Source organism: Mytilus californianus, unplaced genomic scaffold (genome assembly GCF_021869535.1).
Source record: "Mytilus californianus isolate M0D057914Y unplaced genomic scaffold, xbMytCali1.0.p SCAF_8, whole genome shotgun sequence".
NCBI lineage: Eukaryota > Metazoa > Mollusca > Bivalvia > Mytilida > Mytilidae > Mytilus > Mytilus californianus.
Genome location: NW_026262734.1, coordinates 72,472,634 through 72,487,742, shown reverse-complemented (window position 1 = coordinate 72,487,742; position 15,109 = coordinate 72,472,634). Strand labels below are relative to the sequence as shown.

The following is a 15,109-nucleotide window of genomic DNA, read 5'->3' as shown; positions in this document are numbered from 1 at the left end:
GGCCAAAACCAATACTTTGTATAAATTGCTTATTTCTTTAGCAATTTCAATGGGGTTTAATTCAAAAGTCTTGAATTCTTGGGAGTCTTTAATAGGCTGAATCTACACTTCTGCATAGTCACCCATTAAATGGCCATTAAATGCTACCATTAAATTAACATTAAAATTACATTAAAAAAACCATTAAAAACCTGTTAAAGGTACTAGTACAAAATTAAGACCCAAAAATCTGTTTTCTTTATGTTAAAAACCATTAAACTACATGTGGCCTTGAATTTTGACTGTATTAAACCCATTAAATATACATTTAAGAGTCATCAATAAGGACAAAATAAAAGCTGTTAAATTCTCTTTAATGGGTATTATTTTGACATAATAAACCCCATTAAAATGTATTTCATGGCCATTATATTGTAGGTTTCAACCCATGAAATTTACAACCAAAATTTAATGCCCATTAAAACAGTTCTATTTAACACCCATTAAGCAACAGTAGGTTAATGGTCATTTAAAAAAAAATAATGGCAAATTAAAACTTAATAGTCATTAAAGATACAAAATTAAGACCCATTAAAATAAAATTACTGAAATTAATGGGTATTGGCCATGATTAATGGCTTATTTGAATGGCTGTCAAATTCCTATTAAAATAAAATTGCCTTGTATTTAATGATCCTTAAACTTCCATTAAAATTAGATGCTAGCAAACTTGTTGGCCATTTTTAATGGCTGTTAAATTCCCCATTCCCAGTATAATGGTACCCCCTTCACCCTTCATGTGCAATGTTCACTAGCACCTTAAAGCAGTCCATTGTCTTAATTGTAATGAATACTCAATGTTCACCATGGCTTACTTATGCTCGCTGTTCAGTTTCAATAATTACAAGATTTTCTTAATCTCATAATACTTGTAAGGCCAAATAAAAATATATGCCTGTTAAGGGTTTCCCCACCTACCCTATTTTTATGACAGAAAATGCCTACCTTAAGATTTTTTTGGCCATTTTTTGAACAAGCAGTGTTAAAACCCCAAATTTCCTCCCATTGACTCAAGGTAAATAAAATCAAAATTTTGGATTGACTGAAAAAAAATATGTAATGCTTGGTTTGTATAGTATAAAAAAATCTTGCTTGCTACAACACTCCCCCCCCCCCCCCCTTTTCCCCCCTAGAAAATCAAAATGGTATGTGCCTTAGCTTATGGTATTCAAACAGATCAAACAAGATAATAGTGAAAATCTGACAAAAATTGAAACCTGACCAGCGAACATTATTAAACAGTGACTATGGTCAGCTTAAACCTCACCCACAAACTGAATACTAATATTAGAATTATGTGTTAGATATAAATTTAAGGATATATGTAAACTTCTTTTCCTCTCTGTAATTAAACTTGCTGTCTCCGTACTTCCAATTAGAATTGCTGAATAAAGGTAACTGGAGTCTGCATGAAATCTGTTTTATATCATTACTGGCAGCTAATTTAATCATTTAATCCCCTAAAAGTACAAAAAAATCCACAAAGAATCAATTGTTCAAGACGTTATGAAGCAATAAATTCCATAGAAACATTATTGCATATATATAATACATTTGAAGCCATTTGGAATCAGATTAATTATCCCCCCCCCCCCCATTTGTTTTATCCCCTGAAGATAAAACTGGCTACTTATAATTTTCACCAAGGAATCATTCTCACAATTCAATTTAATTTTTACATATCTACCAGTTATTTCAAGGATTAAAAATAAAGCAACACAAGACTTCTGATAAACTTGTATGTCTCTTTAGGTGTCAGACTACCAATTCACCCACTCCAATTTAGAACATAAAAGTAACCCTTCCCTGACATAAAATAGTGCTTTTGGTGTCATTGTTTACTTAAACTAACCAACAAATTTGCAATAATGAAACTTTTGGTGAAAGACCATTTTGAGCTAAAATTTACTTGTCCATGAGTTTGCATAAAAAATTGAGGATTAATCTGCTCCATTGTATACTTATATAAAATTTCCAGAAAATCAGGGGTTATTTTTAGTAGTAGTTGCCTTCCGAACAGTCTTGTTTCACTACAAGACTTTAAACATTGGTTGAAAATTGGCATGTAGAAAGTTGATACATGTACAATTCAAGATATACCTGGTTTCTATGAAGTTAGGCTTAAGGTAAAATATTAAGAAAGCTGTGGAAATTGTAAAAAATGGTTGAATAGATAGGGATTTTGAATTGGTGGTCTGACACCTGGATGGTAGACTTCTAATAAAGTGAGATACCTGGCATTTGATTAAATGTCAAAGTTCAATAGCTACTGCCAAGAAAAGTAATTAGTCAGTTTAAGCTATGGGGTGTAATTAACACATCACCCGAGACAGAGATGCATCATACAATACTCTTTAAAGTCCACCGAGTTTCCATTCCTTTTTAATATCCAATTCCTTGGTGGGATATATAAATCCTTTATACCAAAATTATATCCACCTAATGTATGTTTCATCTTTCACTAACTTTGGTCAATGTTGGTTAAATGCCTGTAAGAATTTATTCTTGAATGTTTTATTTTCGGATAGAGAGTGACAACATAAGTTTAGCAAGTTCAACAAGTGGGCAGTATTATAATCATTCCAAAGAAAGCAGACCTAGTAATGCAAGCAGTACATATGCTGGACAAATGAGTGCAACAGAAAGTAGCAGAGGAGATGACCCACATGATTCATCTGATAATGAAAGTATGCGAGGTAATGGTCTCACTTTCTGATTCATACTCTTTTTATTCTCTGTACTAATAGGAACTACATATATTAAATTGTGATTATATTTTATACAACATTTTTTAGCAATTCTGATATAATACCTAGATCTTACGTTTGAAGAAACAAGAATTGTTTTCTATTCAATATTTCTTAAATCAAATTCAGTGCACCTCTACAATATAATTTAACATTTAAATAGTAGATTTCATAATGCCATTGTTATTAAACAATTTGTCTACCATTCAAACAGTTTTCTTTAAATGAAACAGGAGAGTTTGTGTTAATTTATTGCTCTGGTCAAATTTTCATGAAAAACAATCAGAAGAGAAGGCAAGATATTTATTCATTGTGTGGACTCCTGTCATATAATAGAATAATCCTTTGCTACTAAAAGGTATCATAAGTTTTTATGCTGGAATATAAGCCTTATGTTATCACTGAATAAGCTTTAACTGGCCAAATAATTACTTCCTTAAACATTATGAAAGCTGTGCATGGCCACTGAAAATAGTTTCTATGTCTTCTGCAGTCAATTGGTGTACTATTAACCTTTTTTGGTCTTAATAATATAATTCCAGAAGGAAATGTTCATTACTGATTAGGTATTTGACCATTTGACTATATAGTATTTGTTTTATTGATGCTAAAATAGTGACATTATCAAGTTCTCAATAATAAAAACTTGTATTCGTATTTCCTTCATAAAATTGTTGTGATTGATTGCATTAATTAATTTCGCATTTTGCCAGTGGTCAAGGGTTCGCAATAATAAATGCACACATTTATTTCTTAATTTAGAGTATTGAAATTTGTTTTGTGGACGAAGTGCTGGATTACAGATTAAAACTACAAAGTTACCTGAATGACTAAGCTCTTTTAACACACAAAGAACAATATTTTATAATTGCATTTTGGAAAAAGATTGATACTGACAAAGACCATTTGTTGTGCCGAGATGTTTGTCAATACAATACTATTTCCTCTTGTTTGTAGGAGGGGTAACTGCTTGGAGCAAATGCACACTGGTTTATCCCTGTCTCTCCATCCATTGAAACTTTTGTCATATTTTTCTCAGAACTACAAATCAAAGCTTCCTGTGAGCATGCTATATTGTGTAATGTGTGATGTCTGTTCATCTTCATCACTCATTAACTTTCTGTTAGCCGAATACGTATTTATTCTTACACATAATGCACATGTATGAAATGTTTGTCTTATTTGTCTCACATTCTACAAATCAGAGCTACCTGAAATTTGGTATGAAGTTTCATGTTTTATCATTAGTGAGCTAAAGTTTACAATTCAACTTGTTTCATCAGAAATAACACTTTGAAATGATAAAACTTTTTAACAGACAAGGGAGATTCATGAAACATTAGCTATTTTTCTTGTAATAATTGTTTACCTCCTTTAATTCTCCAAGACAGCTACATGTAGGTCATTGCTGACAGAATAAGTCATTCTTATCAATGGGTTATTCCAGGAGACTTTGCCATATGTCACTTTAATTGTTTTCTTTTCTGGAGTGTTTTTTTTTTAAAGATAGTCAGAATGAGGCAAAATGTTTTAACACAAATTTGTTTAGTGTACCTTTCTAAAAGGCTAAGGTGTGAGATTTCATTTCTCATTTGTTATCTCTTGTCCATATAGTTTTAAAAAGAATATTTTCCTCTTGGCTTAACTACAACCATCCTTAATGTGTGTAATTTAAAAAAAAAAATATCTGATGATCCTGTTGATTAAGCAACTTGATCCCCTATTAAATGAAAATAAAATTGACCAAAGAAAAATCCTATATTCTTAATATTTTATGTGAATGGGTACCAGACTTTTGGCAAAAAGTATATCTTTGATGCTTCTAAGTATTATGGTTGAATTATCTGCACATCAAGCATGGCTTGGCTACGGTGTAACGATGAATAAGAAATTAACAAAATTTTATTTTATACATTGATAGGCTGATTCAATAAAAATGGATATGTATCATAAAGTAGTCAAATATTACATAAAAGTTGTGCAGGTTAACTTATTTTCAGCTTATTAACTCAGTTTATGCATTGTTGTGTTGATCTGGTAAATTTTAATAATGAGGTGATATGTAAGTTTCATTCCGGAAGATTCCACTTTTGAGCTTATTATAGACAGAAGCCTTGAAAATGACAGTGTTTTGTTTTGTCATGCAAAAGGAGTTAAACTAGAAAGAAAATCATTTGTAATTAAAGCAAAATTATACAGTTATTTTCTTAATATAAGCTTAGCTGCAAAAAATCCATATAATACCATTTTTGATACACATGACAGAAAGTGTTGGAAGTCTCATCAATTTAAGTTTGTCAAGTCAAATTCAAACTGTACAGCCAAAATGTTATAAATATGAAGGATACTTGTCAATGAGACAGCAACCCAACAACACAAATAACCAAGAAGACATTTAGAAGGCAACAAACAATCATCTACAATATATAGCTCTTCATTGCCAGATTTAAAAAAAAGTTGTGAATGAAAAAAAAACAGAAAGTATCAAACAAAGATCTCTATCAGTGAATTAGCTGACCATAAAAGATCATACAATGAAAATCAATACATGAAAGCACTTCGCTCTTAAATAAGTTTATAATAGATACACAAATACACGACAATTAAAACAAAAATAAACAATATAAGACTGTATGAAAGAATGTTTTTGATTACTGAACACAAGTTCTAGTACTATAACTGCTGCCTTACACTCTAATATCTATGACTGTATTCGATAGATTGGTAATAATTATTATTTGTATTTATTGTTTAAATATTGATATACTAAATATTACTTGGTTAGTTAAAAGGAGGAATGACAATAGAGCAGAATTTTTTTCTCCCAAAAATCTCAAGTCAAAGGGCCATAACTAACTTTTTAAAATGATACTCCAGATAATATCGACTAAATGTTTAAAGGAATAGTCATAACAGTTTACCATTTTGCTTGTTTTATCAAATGTTATATTTAGATTTAAAAAAGGTCCATGTTTGATGGTCAACATGAACATCATGCATATATTTTAAGTAGACTCTTAGGGGGTATTTTGACCAAGATTAGTTCCAGAGGAGAATATTTTTTAAATAGTAAATAGACACCTGATAGCAAGTCTTTAAGTCAGGTGAGCTTATATTAAAATATTGTAAGAATCAGTATGTTGTAAGGTCAAACAGTTCCTATTGATATTGTTTTTTTAAAAACATTTTGCATGTAGAATATTGCTTATACTTCTGAAGCTGAATTGATATCTTGAATTTTCATCCTTCATTACAACATACTAACAACTTCTTATATAATGATAACTGATGTTTTAATACACCTTATCGCTATTCCCGCTTGACCCGAGAATCTGTTTGCTTGAACTTTTGACGTCATACAACAATCACTTTTCCATTGTGGCATCAGATATTTTCTATTATGACGTCAAAATTTTACGGGAACTTTTGTGATGTCCAGTAATGGCGGACAAATAGCGATAAGGTGTATTTAAATATCACCAGATTATTTGAAAAAATAGAAAACAAGTTATTCCTGTTAAACCACTTCCTGAAACTCAATAATGAATAATAAGGGGAGATCTTCAACTGAACATGTTATAATCAAAGAGGTTAAAACAGGTATGACACGGAATTTACTATTTTCAAGAGTTGTCTGAAAGAAATGACCTAATAGCGGATGAAAATTAGAGAATCAATTTAAAATGTCTGCATTCCTGCATGAATATTTATATCTCATTTCCATGGTTATGGCTGTTTATTAACAATTCTTTCCTTTTCTAACCAGGTACCTCTTCTGTTCCTCGTCATTACTCTTCATCCAATCAGCAAAGAGACAGTACACGCTATAGATATCACTGACCAATCATCTGCCCTGTAGCTTCCATGCCTGGTGTCTGCTTTTTGGACTTCCTTTATGTAACATGCATATTATTTATATATTTACATTAAATGTAACATGTAATCCTTTTTAGCTACCCTGGCCCCAAAATGCCAGAATGAGCAATTGCAATCACTTGGCGTCCGTTTTCTTTAATCTTTAGTTTATCTCAAATAAATTTAGGAAGACTTGGAGAAGTCAAAATTTCCATGTCAATGTGCCTCTGCAGCAAGTTCTAAGGAAGTAATGAATATGGTGTTCATATCCATATTGGAGGAACGACTTATCATTTGCCCTTAGATACAGAGGTTAAATCTCCCATATTTAAAGTCATATGAAACTTCAAATTTAAAAAAAAAGTTGAATATGTTTTATATACCTGAATGGCTAAGTTTTACTTTAAAACAAGTGTACATGTATTTTCCTATTAAAGAAAATCCTTTATATTATTAAAAACTTAATAAATGTACTGCTATTGTATAATAGTCTTCCCTTACACAATTTAGCAATATTTTCCCGTATGCAGTGATTTTAACTACGAGACCTCTTGTTAGAACTTCAGCCAGCGCAAGTGCAAGGGGGAAACCATGATGAAAGAATGATGAAATATTATTTGTGGATAATGCGTTATAGATTTGTAATAAATTTAAGAAACATGTATACAAGACTCAGTTTAGTATATATGCATTTGTTGGTTCAATAATTTCGATAACATTATAATTAAAAAAAACTCGTTTCATATGATTCAGTCGCTTATATGTAAAATAAAACTTTATTTCCTTTTTTATGCCCAACCTACGATAGTAGAGAGGCATTATTTTTTTAGGTCTGTGCATCCGTTCATTCGTTCGTTCATTCGTTCGTCCGTCTGTCCCACTTCAGGTTAAAGTTTTTGGTCAAAGTAGTTTTTGATGAAGTTGAAGTCCAATCAATTTGAAACTTAGTACACATGTTCCCTATGATATGATCTTTCAAATTTTAATGCCAAATTAGAGTTTTGACCCCAATTTCACGGTTTTCTGAACATAGAAAATGATAATGCGAGGGGGCATCCGTGTACTATGGACACATTCTTGTTTTAAATTAAAATCTAAAGTTCATTTCTCTTATATTAAATGACCCATAATCATTTATTATTTGTTCAAGTATTGTATCTCGGGAATTGTAAATTTAGGTCAGAATGACAGTACATTTCATGCTTAAAGACTGATTAAGTTTTTTCCCGACAATCAGAAGATTTATTTTGGGAATATAGCAGACTCCCATAAAAAGTAGGTTACTCTGAACTTTGATGCTTTATTGAATTCTAAAAAGTATTACATCAGAAATTAACACTAAATCACCGACAATCATATAACTTTGGTATTGGAATGCAACTAACAGAATTTAGTGATTTCCAACAAAAAGTTGGACATTGATTCACTTTTGACCTATTTTGATTCCTACATCTTACTTCAGGTCTTTGATACAAATGTACTTAGTGGCCTATACAGTGGTGAAAAGATGCGTCTTGGGGTCAGTTGGGGAGTGTTAATAAATGAAGATCTCTTTGCCTATTTCTGTAATTTATAAGGCTAATGATATGATTAACTGATTGAGTTCATTTTTTGGATTAGAAGTAAGCTACGATCATAAATTTTGAGTAACGATGTAACTTAGAGAGTTTAAAGGGGCATTAGCTACAATTTAGACAAAAATTTGAAATACAGTTCTTTGAGTTTCAAGTATTCATAAAAGCTGAATTTTGAAATAATATCTGGTTATAAGCAGTCAGTTTGACAAAAATTTGTCAAGATAAGCTCACAAACATCGCTGATGTATTATTGACTTGCAAATCAATAATTTAACCTTATTGAATTTGTATTTATGTTACCTTCAATTTGACCCCTTAGATAGAGATGAGTTATGCATGTACAACATTTTTTACAAGGCTTTTTCTGCTATAAAAATGAAATAATTGAAAGTGAAACAAGGATGAATCCCTTGGTTGACTGATTCGATCCACAAAAAATCATTCTTATACAGGTATAAACGATGATTAACATATTTTTTTAACCTATTATATCAAATCATACAGACTTAGAAAAATCTAATTGCACGTGTTTGCTATCTATTTATATTATGTTTATGTTTATATCAGGTTATATGACCGTCGGCAACCTTCGGAGGTCATCTCGATGGTTAATTAGATGGCTTCTAGACTAAAATACATACGAAATGCTGATACATTTTATCGTGTCCATTCATTGTTAGTCCCCTACCGACCAAGTCGAAGGGGACTTTAGGTTTGCACTCTGTCCGTCTGTCTGTCCGTCCATCTGTCCATCCGCCAGTCCGGCAAATCAGCTTTCCACACTTTTTTTCTTCGTTCTTAAAGATATTGATTTGATATTTGGTATGTAGTTTTGCCATGACAAGTTACAGATCAAGTTCGAATTTTGTTCCGGTCTGATGATTTAGTCCAGAGTTATGGACCATAACTCTGGACCATATCTAATGTTAGAGTACTATGTTAAACCATATTTCTGTACAAAGGGAGATAACTCATTTTTTAAAAGACATTCTTTGGTAAATTATTTGAAGAATTTTAGGCAGGTTTGTTTGTTATTTTGTATAAACTAATTTTCTGAATGCTATATATATATATAAAAAAAATTATGAAGTGAAATCCTTTAATTAAATAATAATCTATTTTTATTAATGTATATATTACATTACATTGTGTAGATAAGAATTGTTGACATTTTATAGATAAGTTACAAATCAATATTAGTTTGTGACAAATAAAAGAAAAAATACTTGGAACTATTAATTATATTTGATTATAATTTGAAAATAGATATACACTGTATTACATCATATCTAATTTTAGAGAACTATTAATCATATCTAATGTTAAAGTGTTTTCCACACTTTTTTTCATCATGCTTGAAGATATTGATTGATAATTGGTATATAGTTTTATCATGACAAGTTATACAGAACAAGTTCGAAATTTTGTTTCGGTCTGATAATTTTGTGCAGAGTTATGGTCCTTGGACTTGAAAAATTCACTTATTTAATCAGTTTTCTACACTGTTTTTAGTCATGCTTGAAGATATTGACTTGATATTTTCTTTTTGTTTACACCATGACAAGTTATAGAACAAGTTAGCTTTTTGTTCCAGTATAATGAATTTTTACCCGGTAGGGGACTATGTATTGCCATGCAATACTCTCAGAATGCTTGTTAATTGTTTATTTAAGCCTTTTGTAATTTAGATATACGTTTTAGTATGTTATAAACTAAATATGAGAATTTGAATCAAATCGGTGAAAATGAATTTGACAGCTAATGCCCCTTTAACAACTTTACACAAAAAATGAGTCACTACTTTTATTCTCCACAATGATTAGTATTAGATTTAATTGTCTGTTATCTTCAAAACCGCTATGGATAGAGACAATCTGATGTGGGCAGAAATGTTTAGAATGATGATATTTACCTACTGTCCATTTCCATCAAAACTGTCAGAAGACTCAATCTATTAGGCAGTATTGCCCTTAAAAAAAGAATTTTAGCCTTTTTTCTTGAAAACTATACTAGAAGATAGAGATCGAGAAACTGTATATAGTAAAAAAGATCAAGAAGACAAGATCTATAAATAAGTCAATATTGCCGAAATCTTTAGTTGACTCCTTATAAAAGTTATTGCCATTAAATGACAATTTTTAATTGTTTTGATCTATTGACAATTATTTAGAAAAATATATTAGATAAAACTTTGAATAGCAAAATGATCCACAAGACAAGATCTAGAAATAAATCAATATTGCTGAATTTGTTGGTCGTTTTTTTGCCCCCCCCGCGCAACACGTTGCAGGGGACATAGAAATACCGGGCATTCGCCTGTCCGGTCTTGTTAGCACTCTCACTTTACAATTCTCACCAGATTGTAATGAAACTTATATCATTGGTTAATATTAGCAATGTCTTGGACAAGTTAAAAAATCAGTGCCGATCAATTATTTTTAAAAGAGTTATGCCCCTTGGAAACATTAATAATTTGGAAAATTACATCGTTAGCACTCTCGTGTGTACAATTCTTGCCAGATTTTTATGAAACTTATATCATAGGTTTATTTCCAAAATGTCTTTAAAGAGTTCGAAAATCAGTTCCGATCAATTATTTTTAAAAGAGTTGTGCCCCTTGGAAACATTGATTATATGGAAAATTGCATTGTAAGTGCTCTCGCATGTACAATTTTTGCCAGATTTTTATCAAATTCATATCAAAGGTATATAACAGCAATGTCTCAGACAATTTCAAAAATAAGTGCCGATTAAATATTTTTAATGAGTTTCCCCTGGAAATATTAAATATATCGGAAATTGCTCTCAAGTCTTCAACTCTCTAGTAAGATAATTTTAAAAAGTTTTAAATAACAAAAAGAACTGAATTTTCAGTTATTATCCTTGGACAGAACAGATAAAATATGTGCAACGCGGGGGACATTGGAACTCTGTTCTTTTATTTTTTTTTTTGCCTTATCATGAAATATATAGATAGAAATTTAAACAAGACATGATCCACATATATGTCAACATGGCCCAAATATACAGTCAATTCCTTATAGGAGTTATTGCCCTTACATGATGATATTAACCATTTATTTGTGTTTTTGCCTATTATCTTGAAAACTATTATAGATAGATAGAAACTTTAAAAAGCAAAATGATGACCAGGATAAGTCAGATCTACAAAATATCAAGGTTATCGAAATTCTCAGACAACTCTATATAAGAGGATTTGCACTTTAATGATGATTTTTACCCATTTTGGATTTGTTTGGGAAACTTTGGTGTTTAAAAAAAAATTGTAAACAGCAAAACAAGATCAGCAAAATTAATCTGAAGTTATGAATTATATTCTAGACTACAATGTTGGAGAGTGGCCATTGTCGAAGGGGCAAATATATCCAGGTGAGCGACACAGGCTCTTTAAAGCCTCAAGTTTATATAATTATTCATAAATTGTGTCAATTTATGTTTCGAGTAAATGTTTGTAATCAAAGTGCCAGTGTGTTCCTCAAAATGATTGCTGAATTAAAAATTTGTGTATGATGACTCCTTATGGGATGTTTTCAGATCTTACAAGCCGCTACATACAAATCTAACTGAGCAAAGTGATAGATTTAAGATTATTTATGCTACTCTGAATCCCTCTTCAAATAAGCAAATCCTTCGGAAATGATTGAATCTAGTATTAGAATCTGTGTGGGCAGAGGAGCAGACTCACTCAATACAAAAAGTTTTTATTAGTTCCCTACCGATGAAGTCGAAGGGACTTTAGGTTTGCACTCTGTCTGTCTGTCTGTCTGTCTGTCTGTCTGTCCATCAGTCAGTCCGGCAAATCAGTTTTCCACACTTTTTTTCTTCGTGCTTTAAGATATTGATTTGATATTTGGTGTATTGTTTAATCATGACAAGTTACAGATCAAGTTCGAATTTTGTTCCTGTCTGACGATTTTGTGCAGAGTTATGGTCCTTGAACTTAGAAAATTCACTCAAATAATCAGTTTTCCGCACTTTTTTTTGTCATGCTTGAAGATATTGATTTGATAATTGGTATATAGTTTTATAATGACAAGTTACAGATCAAGTTCGAATTTGTTCCGATCTGATGATTTTGTGCAGAGTTATGTTCCTTGGACTTAGAAAATTCACTCAAATAATCAATTTTCCACATTTTATGAAGCGAGGAAGCGCTTCATTCCATAAATGTGCGCACGGTCAACGCTTTTACAACCCTATAATTACTAAAAGAAGCATTCATACTTATAATTACATTTTTTTGCTAGGATCATGAAAACACAGTTTCTATCAAGTTTTCTTTTATTTACCTGTGCACTTTATTGTGGAAGCTCGTGTCATTATGAATGTTACATTTCATTTTGAAATGAAGGTTAATTTCAGAATGACGCGAGATTGCTGTTAGCCAATCAAAATAACATATTATAATGAAACATACATGTAATGTAATTATTCATTTGTAATTGAAATTATTAAACTTGGGGAATTTTTCATAGACCCCTAGTTTCACATATCTTGTAAAAAAAATGAATGTTATTTTTGCTCATGATGCCCTTTAGGGCAACATCGGCAATTCAGTGTTGATATTACATGACGTCTGTCATTGTAAGTCATCCTTTTTCAGTTGTTAACTTTTTCATAGATATTCTTCTCTGAAACTACTAATCCAATTTAAATCTAATTTTACGTAATATGATAGATCCTAAAATTAGTGTTTATGAAAAATTTCATTGTTCAACAACTATTAGACAAGGGTAAAATACAATTGTAGTCCAATCACAAAAGATACAGGAAAAAAGTTTGATTTGTAATGCTCAGAACAGCAAAATCTAGCTACATTCCATTTCCACTTAAAAATATCAGATGACTCTACTTTGGAGTTCTTGCCCTTAATGATGATTTTTGACCGATTTTTGTATTTTGCCTATTATCTTGAAAATTCTTATAGATATAGAGAAAGTGTAAAAAGCAAAAATAATCACAATACAATATCTACAAATAAGTCACATCAACAGAACTGTCAATTGACTGTTTATTTGAATTATTGGTCTTAAAGGAGCATTAGTTACGAATTTGGCAAAAAAATACATTTATAAACATTTACATAAGGAAATGCCTGTACCAAGTCAGGAATTTGACAGTTGTTTTCCATTCGTCAGATGTGTTTGAGCTGTTGATTTTGCCATTTTATAAAGGACTTTCCGTTTTGAATTTTCCTTGGAGTTCGGTATTTTTGTTATTTTACTTTTCTTTTTTTTTTTTTATAAAAGCGGAATAAAGAAATAATATTTTGCTATGAGCAGTCAGTTTGGTTCAATATCGTCAAAATAAGCCAAAAAACATCACTGGTATGTAATTAGCTTGCAAGTAATAATTCAACTCATTTGAATCCGTTTTCATGCAACATATAGTTCGACATTAAGTGGAGATGGGTTGTGCATGTATTCAATATGTGGTGGTCAGCATTTATTAAAAAGAAAAGAATGTCAATATTTGAAAGTGAAACAAGAGAGACACTAGTAATAACCATTACGTTTACTGATCTGGCGCACAAAAATCATTCTCATACAGGTAAAACAACGGTTTACATATAATTTTAACCTATAACATGCAATCATACAGACCTAGAAAAATATGTTTGTACGTGCTTATCTGTCTACTTATATTTATATTTATGTTTATATCGGGGTATATGACCGTCGGTAGTCTTCTGAGGTCATCTTGATGGATAATTAGATGGCCTCTAGTCAAAAATACGCACGAAATGCCGATACATTAAAGTGAGCCCATGCATTGTTAATTGTTTCTTTTATACTGTTTTTGTAATATTGATATACGTTTTAGTATGTTATAAGTAAAATGTAAGAGTTGGATCTGTGAATTTAAAATTGACAGTTAATGCCCTTTTAAATGATAATTTTTAACATTTATTTTCATTTTGATCAAAGAAGTTTCACCTATGATTACTCAATTAATTCATTTTAAATTGACTTGAATAAAAGCATGTCTAGTTTTTGTTATATGATTTATATTATGATCTATCTAGCAAAATGACCAATAAGACTTAAATTAGAACCAAGGTATAAAATACAAATAATGGTCTAACATTTTGAAAGCTGTAGTTGACAGGAGAAGAAATCTGACTTGCAGTAATGCTTGTAGAGTCAAGATCTACTACAAATCCAACAGAATTGTAAGACAATTCCTTATAGGAGTTATAACCTTTATGTGTTATTCTCTCGCCTGCGAAGAAAGTCGAAGAATGCGAGATAGGGATTACAATCTGAAATTGACCTGATTTTCACGGTTTATTGTTCAATGTTAAGTTTTTGTGTTTTGGTCTGTTTCCTGTATACTATAAGCAAATTGGCAATAGATCAACTATATTTATGTGTGTAATGATTGTAAGGTGTACATGTCTGTCTGGCTTTGTTTATTTGATCTTGACCTCATTTCCATGGGTCATTGATAATGTTAAGTTTATTTGATACTTGTAGCAAAAAAAAAATATCTTTGGGATAATATAATAAATTGTGAATAGTAAAGCAGGTGAGACATTTCAGTGTGTACACTCTTGTTTTCTTTTAACAGGCAAACATCTTTTTCCTATTATGCAAATGTAATCTGCCGATGTATATAAAAATAAGGAGGTGTGGTATGATTGCCAATGAGACATCTATCCAACAAAGTTCAAATGAAGTGGACGTGAGCAATTATAGGCAACTGTACGGCCTTCAACAAGTGATAACCGTATAGTCGGTTATCAAAGCATACTAGTAATTTGAACCCTTGAAATAAAAATGTGTTTTTTTCATCAATGAATGTGCAGTTTGGGGAGCATCAATTGGAAGTGCTTCAGTTGTTAATTTTATTGTATTTATGTTATTTTTT

The 15,109-nt window shown here is 30.9% G+C and overlaps 1 protein-coding gene across 5 annotated transcripts in view; it reads left to right on the top strand.

Annotated features, from left to right (window-relative positions):
- The window catches only part of LOC127712432 (rabphilin-3A-like), a 362,038-nt gene that overhangs the window by 84,842 nt on the left and 262,087 nt on the right, over positions 1–15,109 (top strand). For all 5 annotated transcript variants that reach the window (XM_052218873.1, XM_052218870.1, XM_052218874.1 and 2 more), the window contains one exon: positions 2,568–2,735. In XM_052218873.1, coding sequence (XP_052074833.1) covers positions 2,568–2,735 — 168 coding nt within the window. The remainder of the gene's footprint in view (positions 1–2,567; positions 2,736–15,109) is intronic.